This window comes from Nothobranchius furzeri, chromosome 15, assembly GCF_043380555.1.
Source record: "Nothobranchius furzeri strain GRZ-AD chromosome 15, NfurGRZ-RIMD1, whole genome shotgun sequence".
NCBI classification, from domain to species: domain Eukaryota; kingdom Metazoa; phylum Chordata; class Actinopteri; order Cyprinodontiformes; family Nothobranchiidae; genus Nothobranchius; species Nothobranchius furzeri.
Window position 1 is genome coordinate 36,089,867 of NC_091755.1, and position 24,644 is coordinate 36,114,510.

Genomic DNA, 24,644 nt, shown 5'->3' on the forward strand with positions numbered 1-24,644 from the left:
ATGTGTCATGGACGCAACTCACCTGAGCTTTCCAGATATTCAGTCTTAAAAATGGCTATTTGTATCGTAATGTTTGGTTCAGTCTCCCTTGTATCGCCAGATTCTTGCCACCTCTACACATTAGTAAAGATTTGATATGTGAAAATGTTAGATAGTGTCACTCTGCATCAACAGCCTGCTAGATAGACAAAGTTTATCATTCTTGACATGTAACTGGGGGCCACATAAAACTCCCCCAAGGGCTGCCAATGGTCCTCAAGCTGGATTTTGGACATGCCCTAGTGTAAACCCTTGAGATGGCAGTATTTGAAATTTTGAGAGCAGCACATCTGAGACACTTAAAGTGACAGTGTGTGTTTTTTCTGGTGATAGGGAGCAACAGATACCTAAATCGTTGCAAACAAGCAGTATTTTTGTGTTGGCGTACCAACGGATGCCTATTTGGTTCAAAAAGCCCTGGGGAGTGCAGAGTTCAGCAAAATAACGAACACATCAGGCTCCCTTTCATCACTGGCAACAAGTGAAGAGGTAAAATGTTTAAGAATGATGAATGATGTAACTGTTATTACAAATTAATAAAAGCATTTTGTCCTCATCAGTTCCCATAGAAGGAAACATGGCATCTAATATGGCGTCGCCCAGAGACTTTGGATGTTAATCAATCAATCAATCAATCAATCAAAGATACTTTATTAATCCCAGAAGGAAATTAGAGTTTCAGTACACACAATTCAGAGATCCGACAGACATACATGGGCACATGACAAGAATTGGTGACTGTGGTCATTCGCAACCATGAGTCGCGCTACCTTAATAGAGAGAAGACGGTTTACATGAGGATTGGTTCAGGTGGAGGGAAAAAAAAGCACTTCAGAGTTACCCTCCATAGGGAGGGCAGCTTTGCTCTGCAACAAAAACCTCAGACATATATGCAACAGACTTCAGACAACACAACATAAGTGTCCACTAGGTGGGGTAGTGGGTTGGGACCATCCCTACTTCAGTTCCTGCAGCCAGGATAGATGCAGCGCATGACACCTCAGTGTGGATAGGGGGAGGAGCATTAAGGGTTGGAAGGTTGCAGTGACCCTGGAACGTTTCAGCGGTCTTCCCGCAGTCCCGCCCAGTCTGGGATAGGGGACAGAGTTGAGTTGCCATAGCGACGGCACATTCCACATATCTTCTGAGGGGAGAATTTTCGTTGTAGCCTTGTAGGCTCAAGGGCGCCAGATTCCAATTAGAAATTGTTTTGGGGCCAGAAAGAGATAATTTCCTCTCTGTCTTACAGTTTGTTGGTCCGCAACCTCTCAAAATCCCAATAATGGACATTAAACTATCCCAATCCGTGCTGATTCGTCCACTCTATCCTTGATGGCATCCATCTTCTGTGCCAATGAATGAATCTCGGCCAAAGTTCCAGGCTTACGTTTCATCTAGACAATTATTTGAGTCTGAATTCACAGTACGGTGCAAACCATCTCTGAGCTCGGGGATCAGGCCAATATTCCTCGACAGCTCGTTAATTTTCCGGTAAGCCAGATAGCCTCCAAGGCCAATGAGCAGGAAACCTGACACCAACACCACGAATATCCACACGTCTTCAGAGTCCTCCACAGACAGCTGGTCTGTCCTTTAGGGGCATCCGGGAGCCCCTTCTCCCTTTCTCATCATTGAAAAAATTTTATCAACTGCGTTGAGAGACCAACTGATTGCTGATTGGCTGCACCTGGGGTAAGGCGTTTCCTGTTTCCTGTTTTCAGTGTTACACTACGTGTAGCTGTTTGGAGTTTGGGGCTCGCTAAAACTGATTTAATTTCTCTGTACTAGGACATCTCTGAGTTATTGTAGCACATAAAAACGCTAAAACACACATTTTCTGTTGTTCCACCTAGCTTTTAGGGAACCATTTGAGTTCGCACGCAGTTCATTTGGTGTTGAACAGTTTGCTCGTCTAGTTAGCTTAGCCTCAGCACGGCTATGGCTACTTCTGTCTCTGCTTCTCCATCTCCTATCTCTTGTTCTCTGTGTAAGATGTTTAGTTACTCTTCTGCCTCCTTTAGCGATAATGGTACATGTAATAAATGTAGCACTTTTGTAGCTTTGGAGGCGAGGGTGTTGGAATTGGAGTCCCGGCTCCGCGCTGTTGAAAAACCCGTAAACAGCCATAGCTACTTAGCTAGTGCGGGGCTAACTAGCTCAGAACCATCCTGTAGCGATCCTCCAGCAGAACCCGAGCAGCCGGGACCTCAGGCCGGCTGGGTGACGGTACGCAGGAAGCATAGAACCCAGCCCATGGGCCACCACCAACCCGTCCACATTTCTAATAGATTTTCCCCGCTCAGTGACGCACCCACTGACAAGCCGACTCTGATCATTGGCAGCTCCATAGTCAGAAACGTGGCATTATGGGCCATTCCCATCTGTACCGGGTCGGCCCGGGCCGGGTAGCCCCAGTCGGCCCCAGCCTGGCCTGGTTGATTCCACACATCCTTGCCTTAAGCCCATGTGGGCTGATTCTACCCACCAATCAGAGGCTTGCTCTAATGGAAGGTGTGAATTTGCTGTCAGCAGTGGGTGTGTTGGCCCTGGTCGGCCTGAAGCAGACCCCCTCGAAAAGAGGGCTGAGAATGAGCCTTGGTTGGCCCGGAAAAATACCAGGCCACCCAGATATGTAAACAACCTACGCTACCCGGCCCGGGCCGACCCGGTACAGATGGGAATGGCCCATTAGAGACTCCAGCAACCATAGTTAAATGTTTACCTGGGGCCAGAGCAGGCGACATTAAATCTTATCTGAAACTGCTGGCTAAGGATAAGCGTAAATACAGTAAGATTGTTATTCACGCTGGCGGTAACGACACCCGGTTACGCCAATCAGAGGTCACTAAAATTAATGTTGCTTCGGTGTGCAAGTTTGCCAAAACAATGTCGGACTCCGTAATTTTCTCTGGCCCCCTGCCTGATCAGACCAGTGACGACATGTTTAGCCGCATGCTGTCCTTCAACCGCTGGCTGTCTAGGTGGTGTCCTGAAAACAACGTGGGCTACATTGATAATTGGAAAACTTTTTGGGGAAAACCTGGTCTGATGCAGAGAGACGGCATCCATCCCCCTTTGGATGGTGCAGCTCTTCTTTCTAGGAACATGGCCAGTTTTATTAGTCCTCCATGACAACCCAGGGTCCAGACCAGGAAGCAGAGTCATAGTTTAACTCACCCCTCTGCAGCTTCTGTACTGTTACCCACCCCATAGAGACAGTGTCCTGCCCACGGCCAAAATCACACAGATTAAATATCAGGCTTAATAAAGCAAATCATGTAAATCTCATAAATATTAGAACAAATTCAACTGAGCAGAAAATTAGAAAAATTAAATGTGGGTAGGCAGATCTTTTAGTTATCAGGCTCCTCTCTTGTGGAACCAGCTCCCAGCCGTCTTCCGTGAGGCAGACACCTTGTCTACTTTTAAGACTAGGCTTAAAACATTTTTATTTGATAGGGCCTATGGTTAAAATCTGATGTTAGCCCAGATCTGGACAAGTGGGGGAGTATAGGGAGGTGGAGAGTACAGTCGGTAAGGACAGCTCTCCCTTGCCCTGCCTCCAACATGCCTCCATCTAAATAGGATAGATTATCCAGAGTTATCTCTGTAGTTATGCTGCTATAGGCTTAGACTGCTGGAGGATACACTGACCACTTTTCACACTCTACTACTTTCTTCTACAATCTGCTCTTTAACTGTATTATTTTCTGCAATTTCAGCTGTTAACTTTATTTTCTCTCTAAGTGTTTTTCTCCCCAGAAGAAGCTACAATGATGTTCTGCTGTAGCCTAGTGAACTAGACCAAATTCTTGCTTTGCAAAGTTTGGTCTAGCAACGCTCCACTGGAACCTCTGCAGCCCCAACAGCATTCTGGCTGGCCAATCACAGCTCTCTAGAGGGGTTTCAAACACAAAGAGCTGTGATTGGTCCATAATGGTGGGCCAATCATAGTGCTCTATCTGCTCAGTGAACAAATCACAGAGCTTTATCCGCTTTGTGGGCCAATCAGGGCACTCTATATGCCTGGTGGGTCGGATGATGCAACGAGTGAAACAAGAGTATGTCACATTCATTGTCCAGTAGCATGTGGAGATCATTTGAAAGACAACGGTAGAACCCGCCCCAAAACCACGAGCCGTCAATGGAGCGTTGCCAGACTAAATAACACATTTATTTAGTCTGGCTTGCCAGGCTAGTTCTGCTGAGCTGTGGTGGCCTCATGGAGGGGGCCATCGTCTAGCACACTGCTGCTAACCACTTAAACATTCTCCCTCTCCTGATAATAACTTTTTGCTTTCCTTGACATTGGATGTGCTACTGCTAGTTTATCCGTTTAATTATAGATTCACTAGGATAAATACAATAAAGTTTATCTCTCGCCAAATAGAATATTTACTAAGACATCACAATATAACTATAGACACATTACTTTGTCTTTGTCTGTGTGTGTGTGTGTGTGTGTGTGTGTGTGTGTGTGTGTGTGTGTGCGTGCGTGTGCGTGTGTGTGTGTGTGCGCGCGCGCGCCTGCTCTGTCTTCTCGATCCCCAGTGAGTCGTGGAGGATGGCTGCTTATACTGAGCCAGGATCCTCTGGAGGTTTCTTCTGGTTAAAAGGGAGTTTTCCTCTCCACTGTCGCTTTATGCTTGCTTAGTATGAGGATTTGCTGGGTTCCTAATATAGGAAACATTATTTCTGATTGGCTTAATGAACTGACCTGAATTGGAATGTTTATTATGTGAAGTGCCTTGAGACGACTCTTGTCGTGATTTGGCGCTATATAAATAAAATTGAATTGAATTGAATTGAACTGACGAGATCCATTTTAGTGAATTTCAGTTTCCAGTTTCCAGAAAAACTGCAGAAGCAGCCGTGCACCCAGCACACACAGACAGACAAAGGCCTTGAGGATAACATATGGAGGAGAGGAGAAGAAAAGCGTCTGCACCCTCCAAGAGCCGGAAGAAGGCGCCTTGCTTACGAGGACACTGTCCTTCCTTGGCCAAAGAAAACGGTTAAGTGGAACAGACTTGCATCACGTGACCGCGTCTTCCACGGCAGTCACGTAACGTCACGCGACACGGGAGATAACGTCACATTTTATACGTATTAGTTTCAATTTAAATATATAACGAGCCTTTTACTTTTCAAATTGTGTATATGCTTGTTAAATTAAATATGTAAACAAGTTACTACCTGCTAGCCACTGAAGCTGCAAGTATTAAGCAACTAACCAACCATAGATAAATTCTTTGGATCTAAAAAAAACATTTTTAATTAGTTGACTTAGTTTTAATCTTGAAATTTTCCCCCGAAGTAGCTGCCGGCTTCTGATCCGTCATCCTTTTGAAAATACCGGGGTGTATTCTGGGAAATTTTTGACCAAGGCTAGGCTACAAGACACCTCCCGTGTATCCTTGCTCAGCTAGCTAAACGGCTAACAAATGGAGAACACACGCCTCGGTAGAACATGAACATTGTATCACGTCTTGGCGGTTCTTGATGACGTATCTCCTAGGCAACCGGGGCGGGGCCAAGACATCAAGGGTAGGTTCCTTGGCATTAAGAAACGCCCTTAGACTCGCTCCCATGTATTTTAGACCTGATTTTATGGTTAGATGTTACAAAGTCGCCATTATTTTTCAACTGGGCATCATTTCATTCTTTTTCAACATTTTGATGGATGTTTCCAGAAATTAATGGTAAAAACTACACATTGCCTCTTTAAAGTCACTCAAATCCCCTTTTAGACTCTCCGTTTAAACAAGCATATTTCATTCCGTCTAAGCCTAAGAGAGCTACAGACCACATCAGCGCATCAGGAGGGTTCAGCTTTAGGGTAAAGTGGATTTTTCTGATAAAGGATGTGTTGGATTCACATCTTCTGTTCCTAGCTTGGATCAAAATAGCATCCCATGGTGATACTCCATAAAACATTTATTCAGCAGACCTTTCCCACCATGTTCATGCAACCAACATTCTCCCTAACAACATGGCATCCTCCTCCTTTTCACTTCAGCCCATCAAATCCATCTCTTCCATGCTGTTTTAAATGCACCCTGAAGCTGAGTGGTATCAAAACCACTGGCGCTTAAGGAGGTTCCTTTTTGAGTTTCTGTTTTATGACTCAGATTTTTAAGCTCATCCACTTGGACTGTTCTGTTGATGCTGTTAATAATTTATGTAAATGCACACAGCTTTCAAAGCAAGGAGGATATGAAATAGTTTGGATGAGAAAAGGCTCATCAACATCCCAGTTAGAGACAACAAACAAACACACATGCATGGTCAGGATACAACTTTGGTTACTGACAGCTCTGTTCTGGACATTGTTGATGATGTTGAGGTGTGCAGTGTGTATTTTCCCAGCTGAGATGCAGCAGACCTCTGAATAAGGTGTTGCCCCCGTTCTAAATCCATTACGGTATTCCACCAGAGCTAATGCAGTGGAGCCAGGATCCTTGATGGATACAGTCATAAAGAGGAGGAAGAGGAAAGGGGAGGCTCAGATTACTACAAATTCTGACTTCTCTCTAAAACTAATGTGCATTTTTAGGATTTATTCTGCTTTTGAATTGGCAAACCATAACTGATTTCTTTTAAGTGCAGTTTTACATGCATCATCAGCATTTTGTGATTTTTTTTTAAACCACAGGATTTCTTGTCATGATGAAAAAGAGCTCTGAGCTGCAGAAGGAAGACAGAGAAGTCCTCTTGGATCTGGACAACAGGGGTGAAGCCCAAACGACAGACAGCTACGGTAGTCTGCAGAATGGGAGCTTCATCCCTCCACGATACGTAAGCTCTATTTTACTTTTTTATTCATTGCTGCTGCAAGATTACTTCTTCAGAGATGACATCAGTGTTTTAAATCTGCTACAGTTCAACGTGTGGCAACTAAATGACCCTGCTGCTGCTTTTTTATGCACTGGAGTGACTTAAGGAATGCTGCAAGGAAATCTGGGAAGCTTTAATCATGCATGTAATGTCCAGAAGAGTATAGCATCATGTGATGTCGAACACATCAACATTAGCTTGTGGGAGAACCAGACTTTATGCACTGAAAGCTTGTTATTTTATTGTCTTGTAAAAAGCTCATTGATCATTTTCTGTCTCATCTTTCTGGGCTTACTACTGCAAAGTGGAGGCTTTTACCATGCAGCGTTTTGCTCCGAACCTTTGTGGTTAGAACTCATCTGAGGGAAATTAACTGTTTACATTAAGAAATAAAGGCTTCCATGCATGCAAATAGAATGAAAATCTCCCTTAATCTTACAGCCTGTTTCTAAATTCCAGTTTTCAGCTGCAGCTGCTGATGAAGATGGTGGTGCAAGCAGCAAACAGACAGTTCCACAGCTGGGGAACTACTTTAGAGATGGAAGGGCAAAAATAGGTGGGTGGCATCAGCATCTATGTTGCACGAGCTGGCATTTGTGGACAAAAAACGTCAACTCTCCTTTTTACTCTTTTAAATCCCACGTTTAGATTTTGTGCTGGTGTGGGAGGTCCGATCGCGGAGGAAAAGGAGAGGGAAAGGGAAAAATGAGGCAAACTGTGGGGAGGGGGAATCCGTTCCTCCGGAGGGGAGCAGCAGGTCAGAACGGAGGAAGGCACAGCTGGCACAGTGGAGGGAGAAGTTTGTTCAGAATCTGGAGGGTGCTGGATTGCTCGTGGAAAAGGTTTTATTGTTGATTTTAAACCTAATAAATGTTTTACTTTGGCTTTTTAATCAACATTTCACCTCTTGTCTCTGTTGTCAAAAGGAGGAAACAGCAAATGAGAAGAAAACAATTCATTTTCTCAAAATAAGTGCCCCCTGGGATGTGTTGGTGTATTATGCTGAGGAACTTTGTCTAAGAGCTCCCCTTCAGGTAAGTAAAGCTGTTCATGTTTAAGTATAAATGATCATGTCAATAATCCTGACATTAATCTGCAATGTGGTAGATGCATATATATATATATATATATATATATATACACATACCATAATTTTCGGACTATAGAGCGCACCTCAATATAAGCCGCATCGGGCAAAAAGCCGCAGATATCTACTGAATTGAAAACGTAGTTTAACTGAACGTAACTAAACTGATCAGTATCAAGCAAAACAGAAAAGTTATTGATTAGTTTATTCATCGTCCTCCTGCGCTTTGAAACCACTGAAGTCATCTTCTTCAGTGTCGGAGTTGAACAGCCTCAGAAGAGCTTCATCACATACCTTTTCTGTGGCGATGTCAGTGTCGCTCTCCGTGTTGCTGTCATCATCCCGGGGTGAAGCTGGGAAAACGAGCAGCGCTGTTTTACTGTGAAAAAATTCCTCCTGGGTGCTTTCCGTAGCACTCTAACCATTCCTTCATTAGACTTTCTAGCATCCGCCCTTTCTGGTCGCATGGTTCAAAGCGTGGGAAAAAGTAGCGGCCTATAGTCCGGAAAATACGGTATATATATGCAGGCCTCGTATGTGTATATATATATATACATATATATATATATATATATATATATATATATATATATATATATATATATATATATATACGAGGCCTGCATCAGGTGCTGGGGAACCACAGAACCCTTATGAAAAGTGGTCTACTGGAACAAGAAGTAAATGGGCGAGATGCGCAGTGGTGTGTCCAGATCTTTTAAAATGGGGTGGCCCAGGGGAGGCACTACTTTGTGAATATGTGGCACCAGTGGATATGCTTTTTTTTATTTTACCTCAAGCCTTTTGTGGACAATGAAAAGCCTTTTTAAAGGGAATTCAGTGTGGCCAATTAGATTCCAAAGGTGGCATGTGCTACCCAGGTCCCCACAATGCGGCTCAAAAATTGAGGCCAACCCGGAAGTACCAAAAATTGCAGTTCCACCCTCATCCGCTGGGGGCTGGTATCAGAAGCAAGCAAATCCTCATTGACTCCCATGTTAAAAATACCAATTGCACAGCAGAAATAAACATGTTTACAGCCTGGTACCAAAACATGTTTTTAGTTTAAATGATCTAGTTTACACTCATGACAACTCTGAGGGGGGTGCATTTTTTTTCTCACTCTTCTGTTTAAGTGTATTAAAAGCCTAAAATTCTGTATAATGAAGGAGCATCAGACCCACGTGACCGCAGAGCTAGCTCCGGGGAAAGGCCTCAGTCTGAGCCTCGGCCTGGCTTGGAAATTGCTTCGGGATTTTGAGTCTCTGTGTTTGTGTATTTTTTTGGATATTTTTTGTGCAATTCTTGGACAAAATGACTTGCTGTGGCATTAATTGCACTAATAGAGCGTCCAAGGAGTCTCCACTTCATTTTTTTCGGTAAGTAAAATTATATTTATGTATTTTAGATCACTGCCGAGCTGAGCTTAGATTTTAACATGTACTGTTTAACCATGAAATTTAAATGTAATAGGGTAAAACCCAGTGCATTTAACATAATGCTGCACTTTAGAAAATGGGTTGAAATATAACATGTTGGTGGAGCTGGGTTCCGACTATCGGCTTGTGGAGCTCTCGGGAGACCGATGTTTTCCACCCGGTTCTCCCCTCCCCTCCCGCTCGGCGCATCTCTGTCTGATCGCGGCTTCTGGCTGCTGCGCTGGCTGCCGGCTTGTGGAGTTCTGGGATGGAAACCTTTCCACCCGGTTCTCCCCAGCGGCAGCGGCGCTTGTCTGCTGTGCGGCTGCCGGCTTGTGGAGCTCTCGGAGACCTCTGTGTTCCACCCGGTTCTACCCAGCGGTCAGCCCGGCGTATCTCTGACTCAGAAGCTCTGGTGTTGTGTACAGTTAACTCCGGTTGTAGCTAGGTTGCTACCTCCGTTAGCTTAGCTCCCACCTCCGCGTTAGCTTTGGGTTAGCTTCAGGTTAGCTTGTAGCTAGTTCGACCGGGTGTCGTCAGTTGATCCCAGCCTTACAGCCCCACCCTCAGCTCCACCTCTCTTCCCTTTTGTGGAATTGTCTGGGCTTGACGGAACCTGTGACACGGTCAAAATGGCGGTGGTGGCCACCTCCCATTTATCTTCAAAAATGTGTTATTGGAGCTTATGGAAACCCACTGTCCAATATTTATATGTTGATGGTGCTACCCCAGGCCACTCCCTGGACACGCCCCTGGAGATGCGATAAGCTGGCTCTGTTGGAATACCACTACTCCAGTAACCCTAGTCAGAGGGGTTACATGTAGAGAATGTGGGAAGAATGGTTACTTCGAAACCCGCGCTCAACACTACCTGCCAAACATCTAATAGCTCAGGTGTCATCCACAAACAGCAGCTGCTATCAGTACTTGAGATTGACAAGATGCAACATCAAGGGGAGCCAGGACACAAGGTCAGAGGGGATTTAACATCAACTTCCCAGCCAGAGATTGTGTATGAAGCCCCAGAAAATTGCAGTACTGGGAACAGTTAAAATATTGCACAGAACTTTCAAGCTCCCAGGCCTCTGGTAGAGAACCTGAGCTTTGGTTGAGACCACCTGCGGAGGGTGAGATGGGAATTGTGTATGTGTGTGTGTGTGTGTGTGTGCCATTTTTTTCAGCATTTTGTGTTTTTATTTATTGTCTTTTATTGCCTTGATGGGTCCCAGGCTCAGCCACATCAGAACTTAAATACATCTGCTATGGTACTAAAGCGACTTTGCATACCCAACGCCATGATGGAATCGGTGCCTAACAGGCCATTGGACTATTACACCTGTGCCTTTCGTAAGTCCAAGATGAACAGGTGAGTAAACCCTAGAGATCTGTTGGATCACATTCTAGTGTATGTGATCGTTTTTCATAAATCCCATTCTTTTAGATTCCTTGGCTCTGGAGACCATGAGGCGTACTTCACTAACACACAAAGACATTGTATCGTAAGAGTCACAAATAAAACAGCACAATCTAAACAGGATCCTTTCATTTCTTGCTTCCGTTGCATTTTCTTTCAGGTTTATGAAATCCTGGCTCGAACAGTGTACGGCAAAAGGAAGAGAGCTGAGGTCGGTGTGGACAGGCTGGTAAACGAAGGGGCCTACACAGCAGCTTACCCACTGCATGAGGTAAAACATTATCATCTGCTGAATTGTTGCTGTTTCCCTTCTCTAACCAAGTGCTTGTTTTCCTCCAGGGACCATTTCAGCTTCCGAATTATGAGAGTCGCCCAGACGAGCTGAACCAGAGGCAAGTGCTGTACTACTACTGGGCCCGCTGGTGCAAATGGTACAAATATCAACCACTGGACCACATCAGAGAGTACTTTGGGGAGAAGATTGCACTCTACTTTGCATGGCTGGGTATAAAATATTTGCTATTTAATTTTATTTTCTAGTCAGCACAATGACATGCGAAGCTAAATGTGTATTTTTTGGGGGGGAAGCTTTTGTTTCTCTTTACAAAGTGAAGTTTTGAAAAGGGAATAAAGCTTTGTGTCAACTATTTCATTGACTCTGGTCTTAAGAGCTAATCTGGCAAGCCGTCCTACAGTATATATGTAAATATATACTCTGGCCATGACCCAGTGAAAGAACCCAGTTATGGGGCGGAAACTACGGTTGTCTTTCAAACTTTCTCAGCACGCAGTGGGACTGTTAGGACCAACCCAAGCAGCAAACAATGTGACATATTCACCATTCTGGATATCAGTTAACAGGGCAGTCTGCCGTGCACCATCAAAGAAGAACCAAATCCTTTTTCAAATAAACAACACAAAACTGCTCAGGCCAACGGTAGAACTGCTGATGCTACAATGGAGCGTGGCTAGACCGACCTGCTACTGCTATGGCTGGTCTAGATTTCTAGGCTGCTTAAGAGAACAAAGTAGAAAGATTTTTTTGTAGCGCCTTTCAAGATTAAAATCACAAGGTGCCTAACTTTTCTGTGAGATTTAGATGTTTCCATTACCACCACACCTGCTTGAAATTATGTCCATTAGTCCATAATTTCTTAAATCCATTAAGTCACAATAAAGAGTTCATTTGCACTCAGCAGTGGCGGAAAACATGTTTCAGAGGAAATTACCTCCGACTGCAGGTGTGTAACGTTCCAGTAACCTACATCTGTGTGTGTGTGTGTGTGTGTGTGTGTGTGTGTGTGTGTGTGTGTGTGTGTGTGTGTGTGTGTGTGTGTTCTGTTTTCTCCATCCCCAGTGAGTCGTGGTGGATGGCTGCTTATACTGAGCCAGGATCCTCTGGAGGTTTCTTCCTGTTAAAAGGGAGTTTTCCTCTCCACTGCCGCTGCATGCTTGCTTAGTAAGAGGATTTCTGTAAAGACTCTGACACTAGTCAGTGACTCGATGCAACCTGCTGGGTTCTTCATGTAGGAAACTTTTTACTGATTGACTTAATGGATTGAACTCAATTGTAATGTTTACTGTGTGAAGTGCCTTGAGACGACTCTTGTCATGATTTGGCGCTATAGAAATAAACTGAATTGAATTAACGCACATCCTCTTCATGCATCACCAGTCTAGTGGAGCTTTGCGTCCTTGCAGGTTTCTACACAGCCTGGCTGCTGCCAGCAGCCTTGGTTGGAACCCTGATTTTTGTGTCTGGAGTCATGACCATGAGCACCAACACACCAGCGTGAGTCAAAAATATCCCTGGTTGACATAAAGAGGTGTGAGATATATTTTAGAAAGTATTTAAAATATAGATAACTGATTATAATAGAAAAATTCAATGCGGGAAAGGTATCTTCACTTTTTCCAGGTAAAAAGTAAGTTTTGTTCCTGTAGTCTGCTTTTTAATCATACCTGTTCCCACAATAATATCTATGAGTACTCTTCTTGTGATGATCAGAATTAGTTTTTTCACTTGCTGAATAAATGTTAGTTCTCATCTGAGACATTACTAAATGTGTGTGTGTGTGTGTTTCCACAGAGAGGAAATTTGTGGCAGTGGTGCTAAGTACCTGATGTGTCCACTCTGTAAAACATGTAAGGCCTGGAACATGTCTGAGATCTGCACCATGGCTAAGGTATATATATATTAAAAAGTAGTAATCCAATATTCAGATTTCAGCAATGATCTATGACAAACTTTTCATATGTTGCAGATGGGATACCTGTTTGACCACCCAGGTACCGTGTTCTTCAGTGTTTTCATGTCCTTCTGGGCCGTGGCCTTTCTGGAGTACTGGAAGAGAAAGATGGCTACTCTGGCTCATCACTGGGACTGCATGGACTTCCACGAAGAAGAAGTCTGATTTATTTCTTCAACATAAAACTAAGCGAAGATCAATATTCTGATATCATGTTTTTTTTTCTTTTATTAAGGAGCGTCCTCGACCAGAGTTTGCTGCTATGGCTCCAACCATGGAGCAAAATCCAGTTACCGGGATCAAAGAGCCCTACTTTCCAGAAAAGACGAGGCTGTCACGCATGTTCACCAGCTCCATGGTCATCATTTTAATGGTGATTCCCATCTGAAATCATATCTTCTAGTTTATCCATAGAGATCCAATATCTCCCCAAACATTTTCAACATACTGACATCAGCTGCTGTGCTAGAAGAGTTTCTTAAACTTACACTCAATTCCACAGTTAGACCCCGTTTTACTATTGTAGTCCTCAAACAAAGAGAGGCCAGGTTTACGCCTGTGATCTGTTCTACTTAACAAACGCTGCTGCGGTAACTGAAACTTCTCCTGATAGTGAATCCAGGTCATTCGCCTGCAGGGTAAAATATGATCTGAGAATCCTTCCTGGACCCAGATTAGATCAGACTTCCAACCTCTGTTTTCTGGTGACAATAGAGATGAAGTTGCAGGTTTGAAAATTTGGCTAAATGGACTTGAAACCCAGTAAAGTCATTTTAATTCATCCATGAAATATTTTTAAATAACGTGTGTTTTTGCAACCTACAGGACAGACATAGAAAATATGTGTTTTATTAAACATATTGTATGAAGCTTTGATCAACCAGTTAAATGTTTGCAAAAGAAGCAAACTTGTTTTCTTTTTTGACACGTAGCCGTTTTTTTTTTAAAAACGAATATCCGCCCCTCCAAAAACTTGCATCCACACCACCTCGTTTAAAAAAAACACTCTGTCCACACGTACCCGGATAAATACGTTGTTAAGGACATGCCAGACCTGTAGGCGGCAGTACTTCCCCCGTTCTTAACCTCGTCCTTCGTCTGTGGTCTTCCGCAAGGAGCAGTAATTCCGCTTGCAAAAACAAACAAGCAGAAAGCGCTTGGACAATTGATAAAGCGAGCGCAGCTCTGAGGGCATCCATGCTGTCGGCTAGTGTAAACACAGGTCGCACACGTGATGTCAGCATTTTTCGTCACGGAAAGTGACGTTGCGGACCTTAAAACTCCGGTTTTGTCTGTCCACACGCAGACACCCAAAACGGAGAAAACGCAGATCTTCACTTTGGCCGGAGTTTATAAAAAGATCCGTTTTCATGTGAAAAAACTCCGTTTTCGTGTGGATGACAGGCCAAAACGTAGAAAAATATCTACGTTTTGGCAGATCCCCGGCTACGTGTGGACAGGGCCTAAACCTCTAAAAATCCCCATCTGAAAAATTTGAGACTAGGCTAATTTCTGAAATTTCTCAGATTCTCTTTTCCAAACATTTTATGTTTATTTTCAAACCAGCTGTGTGTGGTGATAATCTTCCTGGTGACTGTGGTCGTGAGCCGTGGCATCATCAGCGTGATGATGTACCACACTGGGAGCCCAGTGCTGCGTACAGAGGTACATAAATCAGCATCTGCACAATCTGACTGCACAAGACATTAAGATTTGCAATTAATGATTTCTTTGACATAACTTTCCTCCCAGGCAGGGACCATAGCCAACATCTCCAGCAGTGTTGTAAATCTGGGCCTCATCCTGTTGATGGGACAGGTCTACACTGCGTTAGCAGAACAGCTCACTAAATGGGGTATGAATCAAGGATGCACTCGAACACTTCAGAGTGTGGATTCATGTCGACTACTGATTTTATCTGCAATTAATCAAAGCTTAGAGTTCTCAAAAAGCAAATGTAATTTTAAAACGTTTAAAACCACCATTTTAATCAGTATATCCCAATAACACATCAGGAAATAATCTAGATATGATTTTCTTATTTGCTTTTCAGAGATGCACAGAACACAAACCCAGTACGACAATGCTTTCACCTTCAAAGTGTTCATCTTCCAGTTTGTCAACTTTTACTCGTCTCCGTTTTACGTGGCTTTCTTTAAAGGAAGGTGAGAGAAGATTGTCACAAGAAGCAAGTTTTCAAATCATCACTTTATGACCAAAACTTAGCCTTTTTTCTGTGTTTATAGGTTTGTTGGTTACCCTTCAAAATATGGAACCTTGTTTGGGATGAGAAATGAAGATGTGAGTCCAATTTGTATTCTGTCTTTTACTTTTGGTTTTGTAAAATCAAAATTTGACAGTTTCATATTTAAGGATGTAAAATGTGGCTCTGCTGAGTCATCTTTGTGTGCTTTAATATTTCAGTGTGGTCCTGGAGGGTGCCTCATTGAATTGGCTGAACAGCTGTTCATCATAATGGTTGGGAAGCAGCTCATCAACAACATCCAGGAATTCATTTTACCGTAGGTCGCTAAATGGTACCCATACAGCAGCACGAGCCAGTGGCTGGGATTAAACGGGAATATGTGCTGGCGGTTTCCAAAGTCACATGGGACTTTGGTGTTTTTCATCCATCCATTCATCTGTCCATCCATCCATCCATCCATCCATCCATCCAATCACCCATTGCTCTATCCATCATTTCATCCATCCATCCAATCACCCATTGCTCTATCCATCATTTCATCCATCATTTCACCCATCCGCCCATCCAACCATCCATCCATCCATCCATCCAATCACCCATTGCTCTATCCATCATTTCATCCATCCATCCGCCCATCCAACCATCCATCCATCCAATCACCCATTGCTCTATCCATCATTTCATCCATCCATCCATCCATCCATCCAATCACCCATTGCTCTATCCATCATTTCATCCATCATTTCACCCATCCGCCCATCCAACCATCCATCCATCCAATCACCCATTGCTCTATCCATCATTTCATCCATCCATCCATCCATCCATCATTTCATCCATCCATCCATCCATCCATCCAATCACCCATTGCTCTATCCATCATTTCATCCATCCATCCATCCATCCAATCAGCCACCACTCCATCCATCCATTGCTCTGTCCATTGTTTCATCCATCCATCCAACCATCCATTGCTCTGTCCATTGTTTCATCCATCATTTCATCCATCATTTCATCCATCCATCCATCCATCCATCCACCACTCCATCCATCTATCCAATCATCCACCACTCTGTTCATCCATCCATTATTCCATCAATCGTTTCATCCATCCATCCATCCATTCATCTATCCATCCATCCAATCACCCATTGCTCCATCCATCATTTCATCCATTCATCCAACCATCCATCATTCCATCCATCATTTCATCCATCCATCCAATCACCCATTGCTCCATCCATCATTTCATCCATTCATCCAATCAGCCACCACTCCATCCATCCATTGCTCTGTCCATTGTTTCATCCATCCATCCATCCAACCATCCATTTCTCTGTCCATTGTTTCATACATCATTTCATCCATCCATCCATCCATCCATCCACCACTCCATCCATCTATCCAATCATCCACCACTCTATCCATCCATCCATTATTCCATCAATCGTTTCATCCATCCATCCATTCATCTATCCATCCAATCACCCATTGCTCCATCCATCATTTCATCCATTCATCCAACCATCCATCACTCCATCCATCATTTCATCCGTCCAACCACCCATTGCTTTATCCATTGTTTCATCAATATGTAAAAGGAGGATTGTATACATATTTGGGTGCTTTTAAAGCCTAATATACTACTCTACACTTTGACCAATGTGATGTGAATTTCCATATAAATATGGAAATCCAGTCTGATTGGTCTTTAATGTTTAACCAGAAGATTCTAGAATTCTTTGTATATTCAGGGATTGTAGAACACTTCGTGTTGATTCAAGAGGAGAGTCAGATTTATAAAAAGTATGAATTTATTTTCCAAACAATTAAAAATATGATAAGTTAACTAATATTTACTGTGATGGATAGATCTAGGTGGATGGACTGTTATGTATGGTGACTATATGTTAATGTGAGGTTATCAGAACTTTCATATCTAGAAGAACTGCATTCTGGGTGTAAAATGGAAAGAATTTGGTTTGCATTAACTAGGAAGTTGATTCGTATCAATACCACATCAGACGTGATCATGCTGTGTCTACCTCACCCTTTGGAAGACCCTCTTGAAGACCTTCCAGAGGCCAGGAAGGTCGGATGACCTCGGGGCACCGAGATTTGTAGAATAACCGCAGCACCGACTGTCCAGTCCAGAGATGTTTCCGGGTCACAACAGATGGATGAAACTGTTTGCATCTAGGACTCTTAGGGAGTCGGAACAGTATCAGCTTTGTTCTGCAGGAACTGTTTGCTGTGTCAGCGGTAGGCAGCTTTTTAGCAGGGTTTTGACAGCTTGTCAGAAATGCTCTGGGTTAAAGAGGTTTCGCTCTGGATGGCCGTTCCGTAGCTTTCTCTAGAACTGAATGCTGAATCTCACAGGATGTTGGAAGCTGTGTAGATGACCTCATGACCTGGAAGCTGGAAGTTGAAGTTGAAGTGCTTAATAACTGTAAGTGATTCTGTTTTAATATTCTCATATTATGATTTACTTGGCCAATTGGAACGTGCCATGTTAAGGGATATTACCAAGAACTTCAGAACATCACGCCTTCCTTCAAACACTGGATGCCCTGATTGGGGTAAAGAAATATCTATGTGTCATGAGTTCAACTTAACTTTAATGGACCTTGTGTCTGAGTGTAGCTGATGATTCCCTGTTCATTTCAAACATTACTGATTACCATATATATAAATCATTTAATGTAATAAATCATTTCATTTCAAACTTTCAGTAGTTCAAGCACAGATTAACCAAAACCTTGTTGTTATCCATATAACATTTGTTAATTTCATTTCATGATTAATTGACTCATATGAGTTGAAAACGTTCACTTTATTGAGAGAGTGGGCACTACTGCAGTGTTATCAAAGAAGGCTTTGTTTGGGAACACAGGCAGACATCGTGTTCCTCCTGAAATGTCAACAAGGTTGCAGTATCCTTCTGGGCTTGCAGGAAGATAGAGTGTAAAATCCACCTTGGAGGATGGAATTAGGTCTGCAGATGACCAGGGGCATGAAGGTCAATCTGTAGGTGAAAACTGACCATTTCTGGACATTACACATCCATCCATCCAACCACCCATTGCTCCATCCATCGTTTCATCCATCCATCATTTCATCCATCTATCCATCCATCCATACATACATTATTCCATCAATCGTTTCATCCATCCATCCATCCATTATTCCATCAGTCGTTCCATCCATCCATCCATCCATCATTATTCCATCAATCGTTTCATCCATCCATCATTTCATCCATCTATCCATCCATCCATACATACATTATTCCATCAATCGTTTCATCCATCCATCCATCCATCCATTGCTCCATCCATCGTTTCATCCATCCATCATTTCATCCATCTATCCATCCATCCATACATACATTATTCCATCAATCGTTTCATCCATCCATCCATTATTCCATCAATCGTTCCATCCATCCATCCATCCATCCAGCCATTCATTCATCTATCCATCCATCCAATCACCCATTGCTCCATCCATCATTTCAACCTTCCATCCAACCATCCATCACTCCATCCATCATTTCATCCATTCATCCAACCACCCATCGCTTTATCTATCCATCCATCCATCCATCCATCCATCCATCCATCCACTTTCTGTCCTTGCCTAACGCTGCAGATGTCTGTTATTGTCCCTCTGCAGTAAAGTAAAGGCCTGGCACCAGAAGAGAGCTTTCTCCAGTGTGCTGGGAGGCAAAGTATCCCAAGAGCCCCGGCTGTGGGAGGAAGACTATAAATTGGTACAATGTGAGGGGCTGTTTGAAGAATATCTGGAAATGGGTAATTCGCCACAAATGTATCTGCTGTGAATAAACTCATAAATTCAAAAATATGCTGAGATGTTGGTGACACATCTCGTAGGTTTTGTTGTACCAATGTAAACTTGCTGCTTGCATTGCAGTGCTCCAATTTGGGTTCATTACAATATTTGTGGCGGCCTTTCCCCTCGCACCCCTCTTTGCTTTGCTGAATAACTGGGTAGAAATCCGCCTGGATGCACACAAGTTTGTGTGTGAGTACCGTCGACCCGTGGCTGAGCGCGCACAAAACATCGGAGTCTGGTTCAATATACTGGAAGCCTTGTCGCACCTGTCTGTCATCGCCAATGTCAGTAAATCCCTAATTTTATTTAAAACATGCTCAACTACAAAGATTGTATCTTCACACCATGTTTTGGTTTTTCCTCAGGCTTTCCTCATAGCCTTCACCTCAGATTTCTTGCCTCGCTTACTCTACCAGTACAAGTTTCATAACGACCTCCATGGATATGTCAACTACACCTTGGCTTATGCCCCACTAAATTATACAGATTACCCCATGTGCAGGTATGCTGAATCTGTGCTGCCAGTGCTGGGAATGGTTTCATCTCTTTTTTATCCTATTAGTGACTTTAAATACATTAACATACTAAAACCCTTAAAGACAAAAGGATTTTATTAAACTTGACCAACAGAGGGCAGTGTTTCTGTAGTTAAACACTGTGTTTTATTCTTTTTCAGGTACAAAGCATTCAGAGACAACAATGGAAACTACACACTGTTTTACTGGGAACTTCTTGCTGTCCGACTCGGGTTTATCATAGCATTTGAGGTATAAAAGGAGAGAGCTCAGTTTATTTCACAAACTTTTAGATTTGCCTCTGTTTAACATTACTTTATGACCAATTCCAACTTGGTGTAAAAATGTTGTTTCACTCCCATGCATTTTTGTTTTTTGTCAGTTGACGGTGTCCAAAATTTTAAATATGTGATCTTTCATGTTTCTTCTTCTGCTTAACGCTTTGTTTCCCTCTGTTCAGCATGTTGTTTTCTTTGTACTGCGAGCCATTGACTGGATCGTGCCTGATGTTCCTGAGTCCCTGGAGCTGAAGATGAAGAGGGAGCACTACCTGGCAAAGCAGGCACTAGCTGAAAACCAGGAGGCCCTGTTGGTGAGTCGAGGCCAAAGGCCCACACCTGGTTCCCCTGAAACCTCCAGCCCAGGTCAGTAGAATATGGGACACACACACACACACACACACATTCACATATTATACAGAGGTTAATCTTGAAGGAAAAAGCTCCTTTGGATCGCAGAGATTAATAAAAATGTGGTTGTACTTACAAGGAGAGACTAATTTCTAAGAATTTGTTCAGATTATTAAAAATGTATTCTCGTATACAAACTGACAAGTTTGAACGCATTTAAAAGTTCAGCCATTTTTCTCCAGAGATGATTTAGAAAGCAGCTTGAACAGCTGTCAGCAATTCATGGGCCTGCTGCCAAATATGCTGATGTACAATTGAGTTTATAACAGGTAACAAAGTTTTAATATTGCCTCTGTTGACTCATCCCATGATGTCCAGCTTAGAAATAATCATTAGACAGCAGAACAGTTCAGATACAACCTTTTGTTCTCACTAGGATCACAAATCAGACTAGAGTGTGTGTTTTCATCCTCACCTATGCGTGTGTGTGTGTCCCTGTCGTCTAACCTCTGGCTGTGATGTTTTGATTAAGGCCTAGTCCACACGTAGCCGGGGTTTTTTAAAAACGAATATCCGCCCCTCCAAAAACTTGCATCCACACCACCGCGTTATAAAAACAAACTCTGTCCACACGTACCCGGATAAATACGTTGTTAAGGACATGCCAGACCTGTAGGCGGCAGTACTTCCCCCGTTCTTAACCTCGTCCTTCGTTTGTGGTCTTCCGCAAGGAGAAGTAATTCCGCTTGCAAAAACAAACAAGCAAAAAGTGCTTGGACAATTGATGGATCGGGTAGTGACAGAGCGCAGCTCTGAGGGCTTCCATGATGCCGGCTAGTGTAAACACAGGTCGCACACGTGATGTCAGCATTTTTTTGTCGCGGAAAGTGACGTTGCGGACCTTAAAACTCCGGTTTTGTCTGTCCACACGCAGACACCCAAAACGGAGAAAACGCAGATCTTCACTTTGGCCGGAGTTTTTAAAAAGATTTGTTTTCGTGTGAAAAAACTCCGTTTTCGTGTGGATGACAGGCCAAAACGTAGAAAAATATCTACGTTTTGGCAGATCCCCGGCTACGTGTGGACAGGGCCTTAGTCACTTGTCTTTCAGTCTTGTTATGTGTTGGGACCAGGTGAGAACGGCACAAGTAAGTAGGCAGCTTTTCAAAAAGGATGGTTTCATTTTGGCAAAATTTTTTTAATTAAAAACTCCATTTACATACACGTCTACAAGAGGTATGATTGTAGCTCCAATTCAAAAGTGTTGGTAATCTACTAATTAAGAATGAGAGCTAGGAGTGAATTTGTGAAGTATTAGTGCATTAGTCAGCAGCTTCCAGTCATTGAATAAAGTTTTGAGAATGACAAAACTGTTGTCTAAAAAATCTAAACGTAAAGTACGAGCAGCTAACCTGATGATGACTCATCATTTAGACTGGAAGAAGTTAGACGAGATGTCTGTATTTACTGTGTGATTCTCCTTCCTGGCTCATTTTAAATATCAACATCGTCTTGTATGTTTCTCCTAAAAATCACAAAAAATAGTTGAGGTTTTAATTAAATGCAAAAACATATGATTTTGTTTGAAGAAGCTGAGAGAAGCCATGCTTAAAGATGTGGGAAAATGTTTCAATCAATACATTTGCAGTGGTCTCTAGTAGGAATAGATGCCTCGCAAACTGTACCCAGATTTGGATAACATCAACACGGCTCTGTTTTATCACCACAAATAGCAGAAGCCTGGAAAATAGCCTTCTACCCGTTGTTGATTTATCATCCAGGAGAAAGCAGAGCACATGGCTAAGCATTAGCATTAGCAACACCACAACATGGCGGAACTCCTTCAGGCTCGTGTTATTTGTGCAGATAAAACATCAACTGAGTCAGTGGTAGAGTTGTTGCTATTAGCCAGTCAGAGGCGAGAGGTCCAAATATCAGGAAATTAAACTCAAATTCCAGCCATCTTCTGCTTAACTCTAAACCAACTCACTTCTAGTTCCTGAAACAGAAGTGCCAGAGCTTTTTTTCTCCACAGAGATTGACTCACATTTAATTATATTAGAGACCACTGAAAATATGTTGAAAAAACAAGAAGACTTGTTCTTTAAGATGTGTTGTCCACAATGGGCGCAATTAAGTCCCAATGAGCGTATAGAGCTCCGGACCCCACGTGACTCTCAGTTAGTAGATGCCATAATGGCAGGAAAAAAAGGTAAACACGGATCGTAAACATGAACGTGAACGGGATCGGCTTGGATTTTACTTCGTCGGAGTTTACTTCACGCTTTAAAACCGAAGAAATCGTTTTATATAGTCAGAAATTAAATAGACTAAACATCTCCGACCCTTACCGTGCCCCTGGGATACTTTTTAAAAACGCCAGAAGCTGTCGGAGCGGACTTCTTACTGGACCTGGCCGGGGAACCCCTTGGGATTCCCCCGGAGGAGCTGGCCCAAGTGGCTGGGGAGAGGGAAGTCTGGCCCTCCCGACGCTACTGCCCCCGCAACCCGACTCCGGATAAGCGGATGAAAATGGATGGATGGACAAATAACACATTTACACGTAAGTAGTTTAAATAGAGTGCTGTGCTGTTTGAATGTATAAACTGAACGCCAAGAGAAATCACTAGTCTGATTTTTTTCCGTGAATAAATTAAAAATGTCAGGCAGGAGCGTCTCAGGATCTGTCTGAGATCTGTCTCTGTGAGACAGATAATAGCAATCCAAAGTGCTTTTTATGTGTGATCTGACAACTGATCAACCATTGCTTAAAAATTAAATACAGCTTAGCCGGTTAATTGCTGTGATCATAAAACACGTAAACGGCAGAACGCAGAACTCACGAGGCAACGTTGTACGTGATGTTTACTTGTTGCTATGAGTAATAAGACAGAAAAAGCCACGCCACAATAAGTTTAGGAAGCCCACTAAGAATCGTAATGAAAGCATTTAAAATAAATACCACACACAGTTGAGGAAACATTGGTTTAAGTACCTGATATGAAGCGGTCGCTGCATAAGCGAAATCCTTTACTCTCGGGATCCCACAGCTTCATTTTAGCCCGGTCACTAGTGCATTTTATTATAATGATCCAATGTTTGCGGCGCTCCGGATCTTGGGGAATCCTGTAGATGGCTCATTCCTTATGTCGTCCGCGTCTGTTCTGCATCCTGGGTCACAACAGGAATCTACCATATTTCCCGTTTGATTGAGTTTTCTGACAATAACAAGTAGTCCAGCTGCCGGCTTCTGCCTGCCAATATGGCGCTGTTTCGATTTGAACTGTTGCATGCTGGGAGAAGCGACGTCAACTCCCGGAGCTCTATAAGCTTATATTGACTGAAGTTAAGTTAGCCCTGTTTCTAGGCTTCATGGCCAGGGGTGTAGCACCAAATTCTGGGCCCTAGGTACAAGTCTTCAAGGTGGGCCCCCATGCTCAATTACGTAATATCTCTCTTACACATTTTTTGTCATGCTATAAGACAAGATAATAAATATGTTCTTAGTTTAACCTCTATATTGAGCAAAAACAAATGCCAGCATAATAAAAGTGAAATGCCCAGACTTCACATATAATTATTTTTATTTGCCAACAATGTGTTCAAACAAAAATCCTGGAATTTATTTTCCAGTAGATGCCCACTGACAGGTCTTCATGTTAGCAAAATCACTTATGAGATCTTTAAAGTCCAATCCTTTGGCTAATTGGCTTTCAATAGAAAGAAGAGCTAGGCTGTTCAGTCTATCCTGGGACATTGTTGATCTCAAATAAATTTTCACCAGTTTCAGTTTGCTAAAAGCCCGTTCACCCCCAGCAACAGTCACAGGTAGTGTGCAAAATATCCTCAGTCCAATACAAACTTCTCCAAAAATGCTCTGTAATTGCATCCTGTAGATAGCATTAAGCAGCTCAAGAGGAGACCGAATGTGTGGAAATGTGGCACCATATATTGTTCTCAGGTGTAGCATCTCATTCTCAAATTCAGCTGTGAGATCCTTGTAATGTTTTCTCATCAGTGGCTGGCATGATATCTTCATCTGCTCTTCAGTCAGGTCTGTCATGGTTCATGATGTTAAGCTTTGCTGATACTGATATATATTGATATATTAAATACATATGACATGAAATAAACCAGGTTCTCTCTGTGAATGTAATGTACTCTAAATTTTATAATCCCTGCATTATCAGCCAAATTATAAGATTGTCCGTTTTCAAGATCAAATATAAAGAAATTTAAAATAGGTTTAAAATATCTAACCAAGTCAATAACAATCCTCTAACACCAGTGTCATCATGCTATACGAAAAGCAGTGGCAGCTTCTCATTCCTGAGATTACCACGAATCCATCGATACCAAGTTTGTCCTGGTCCATGACTGGGAAGGAGCTGAAAT

At 42.8% G+C, this 24,644-nt stretch overlaps 1 protein-coding gene across 2 annotated transcripts; it reads left to right on the plus strand.

Moving 5' to 3' along the window:
• The first annotated feature begins 4,665 nt into the window (after positions 1–4,665).
• ano11 (anoctamin 11) lies at positions 4,666–23,249 on the plus strand. 2 transcript variants are annotated; one of them, XM_054745752.2, is made up of 23 exons: positions 4,667–6,837; positions 7,336–7,432; positions 7,525–7,718; positions 7,803–7,910; positions 10,611–10,747; positions 10,823–10,880; positions 10,956–11,066; positions 11,135–11,300; positions 12,497–12,587; positions 12,885–12,981; positions 13,060–13,203; positions 13,280–13,417; positions 14,611–14,709; positions 14,797–14,899; positions 15,098–15,209; positions 15,291–15,345; positions 15,469–15,566; positions 18,926–19,062; positions 19,184–19,389; positions 19,471–19,607; positions 19,782–19,872; positions 20,081–20,212; positions 22,633–23,249. In XM_054745752.2, the coding sequence occupies exons 1-23, from the start codon at positions 6,706–6,708 to the stop codon at positions 22,777–22,779; spliced, it is 2,790 nt and encodes a 929-aa protein (XP_054601727.2). In that variant the 5' UTR covers positions 4,667–6,705; the 3' UTR covers positions 22,780–23,249. The 2 variants fall into 2 exon arrangements, with proteins under 2 accessions (XP_054601726.2, XP_054601727.2); XM_054745751.2 differs by having other exon boundaries at positions 4,666–6,837; positions 10,823–11,066.
• Positions 23,250–24,644: the final 1,395 nt, after the last annotated feature.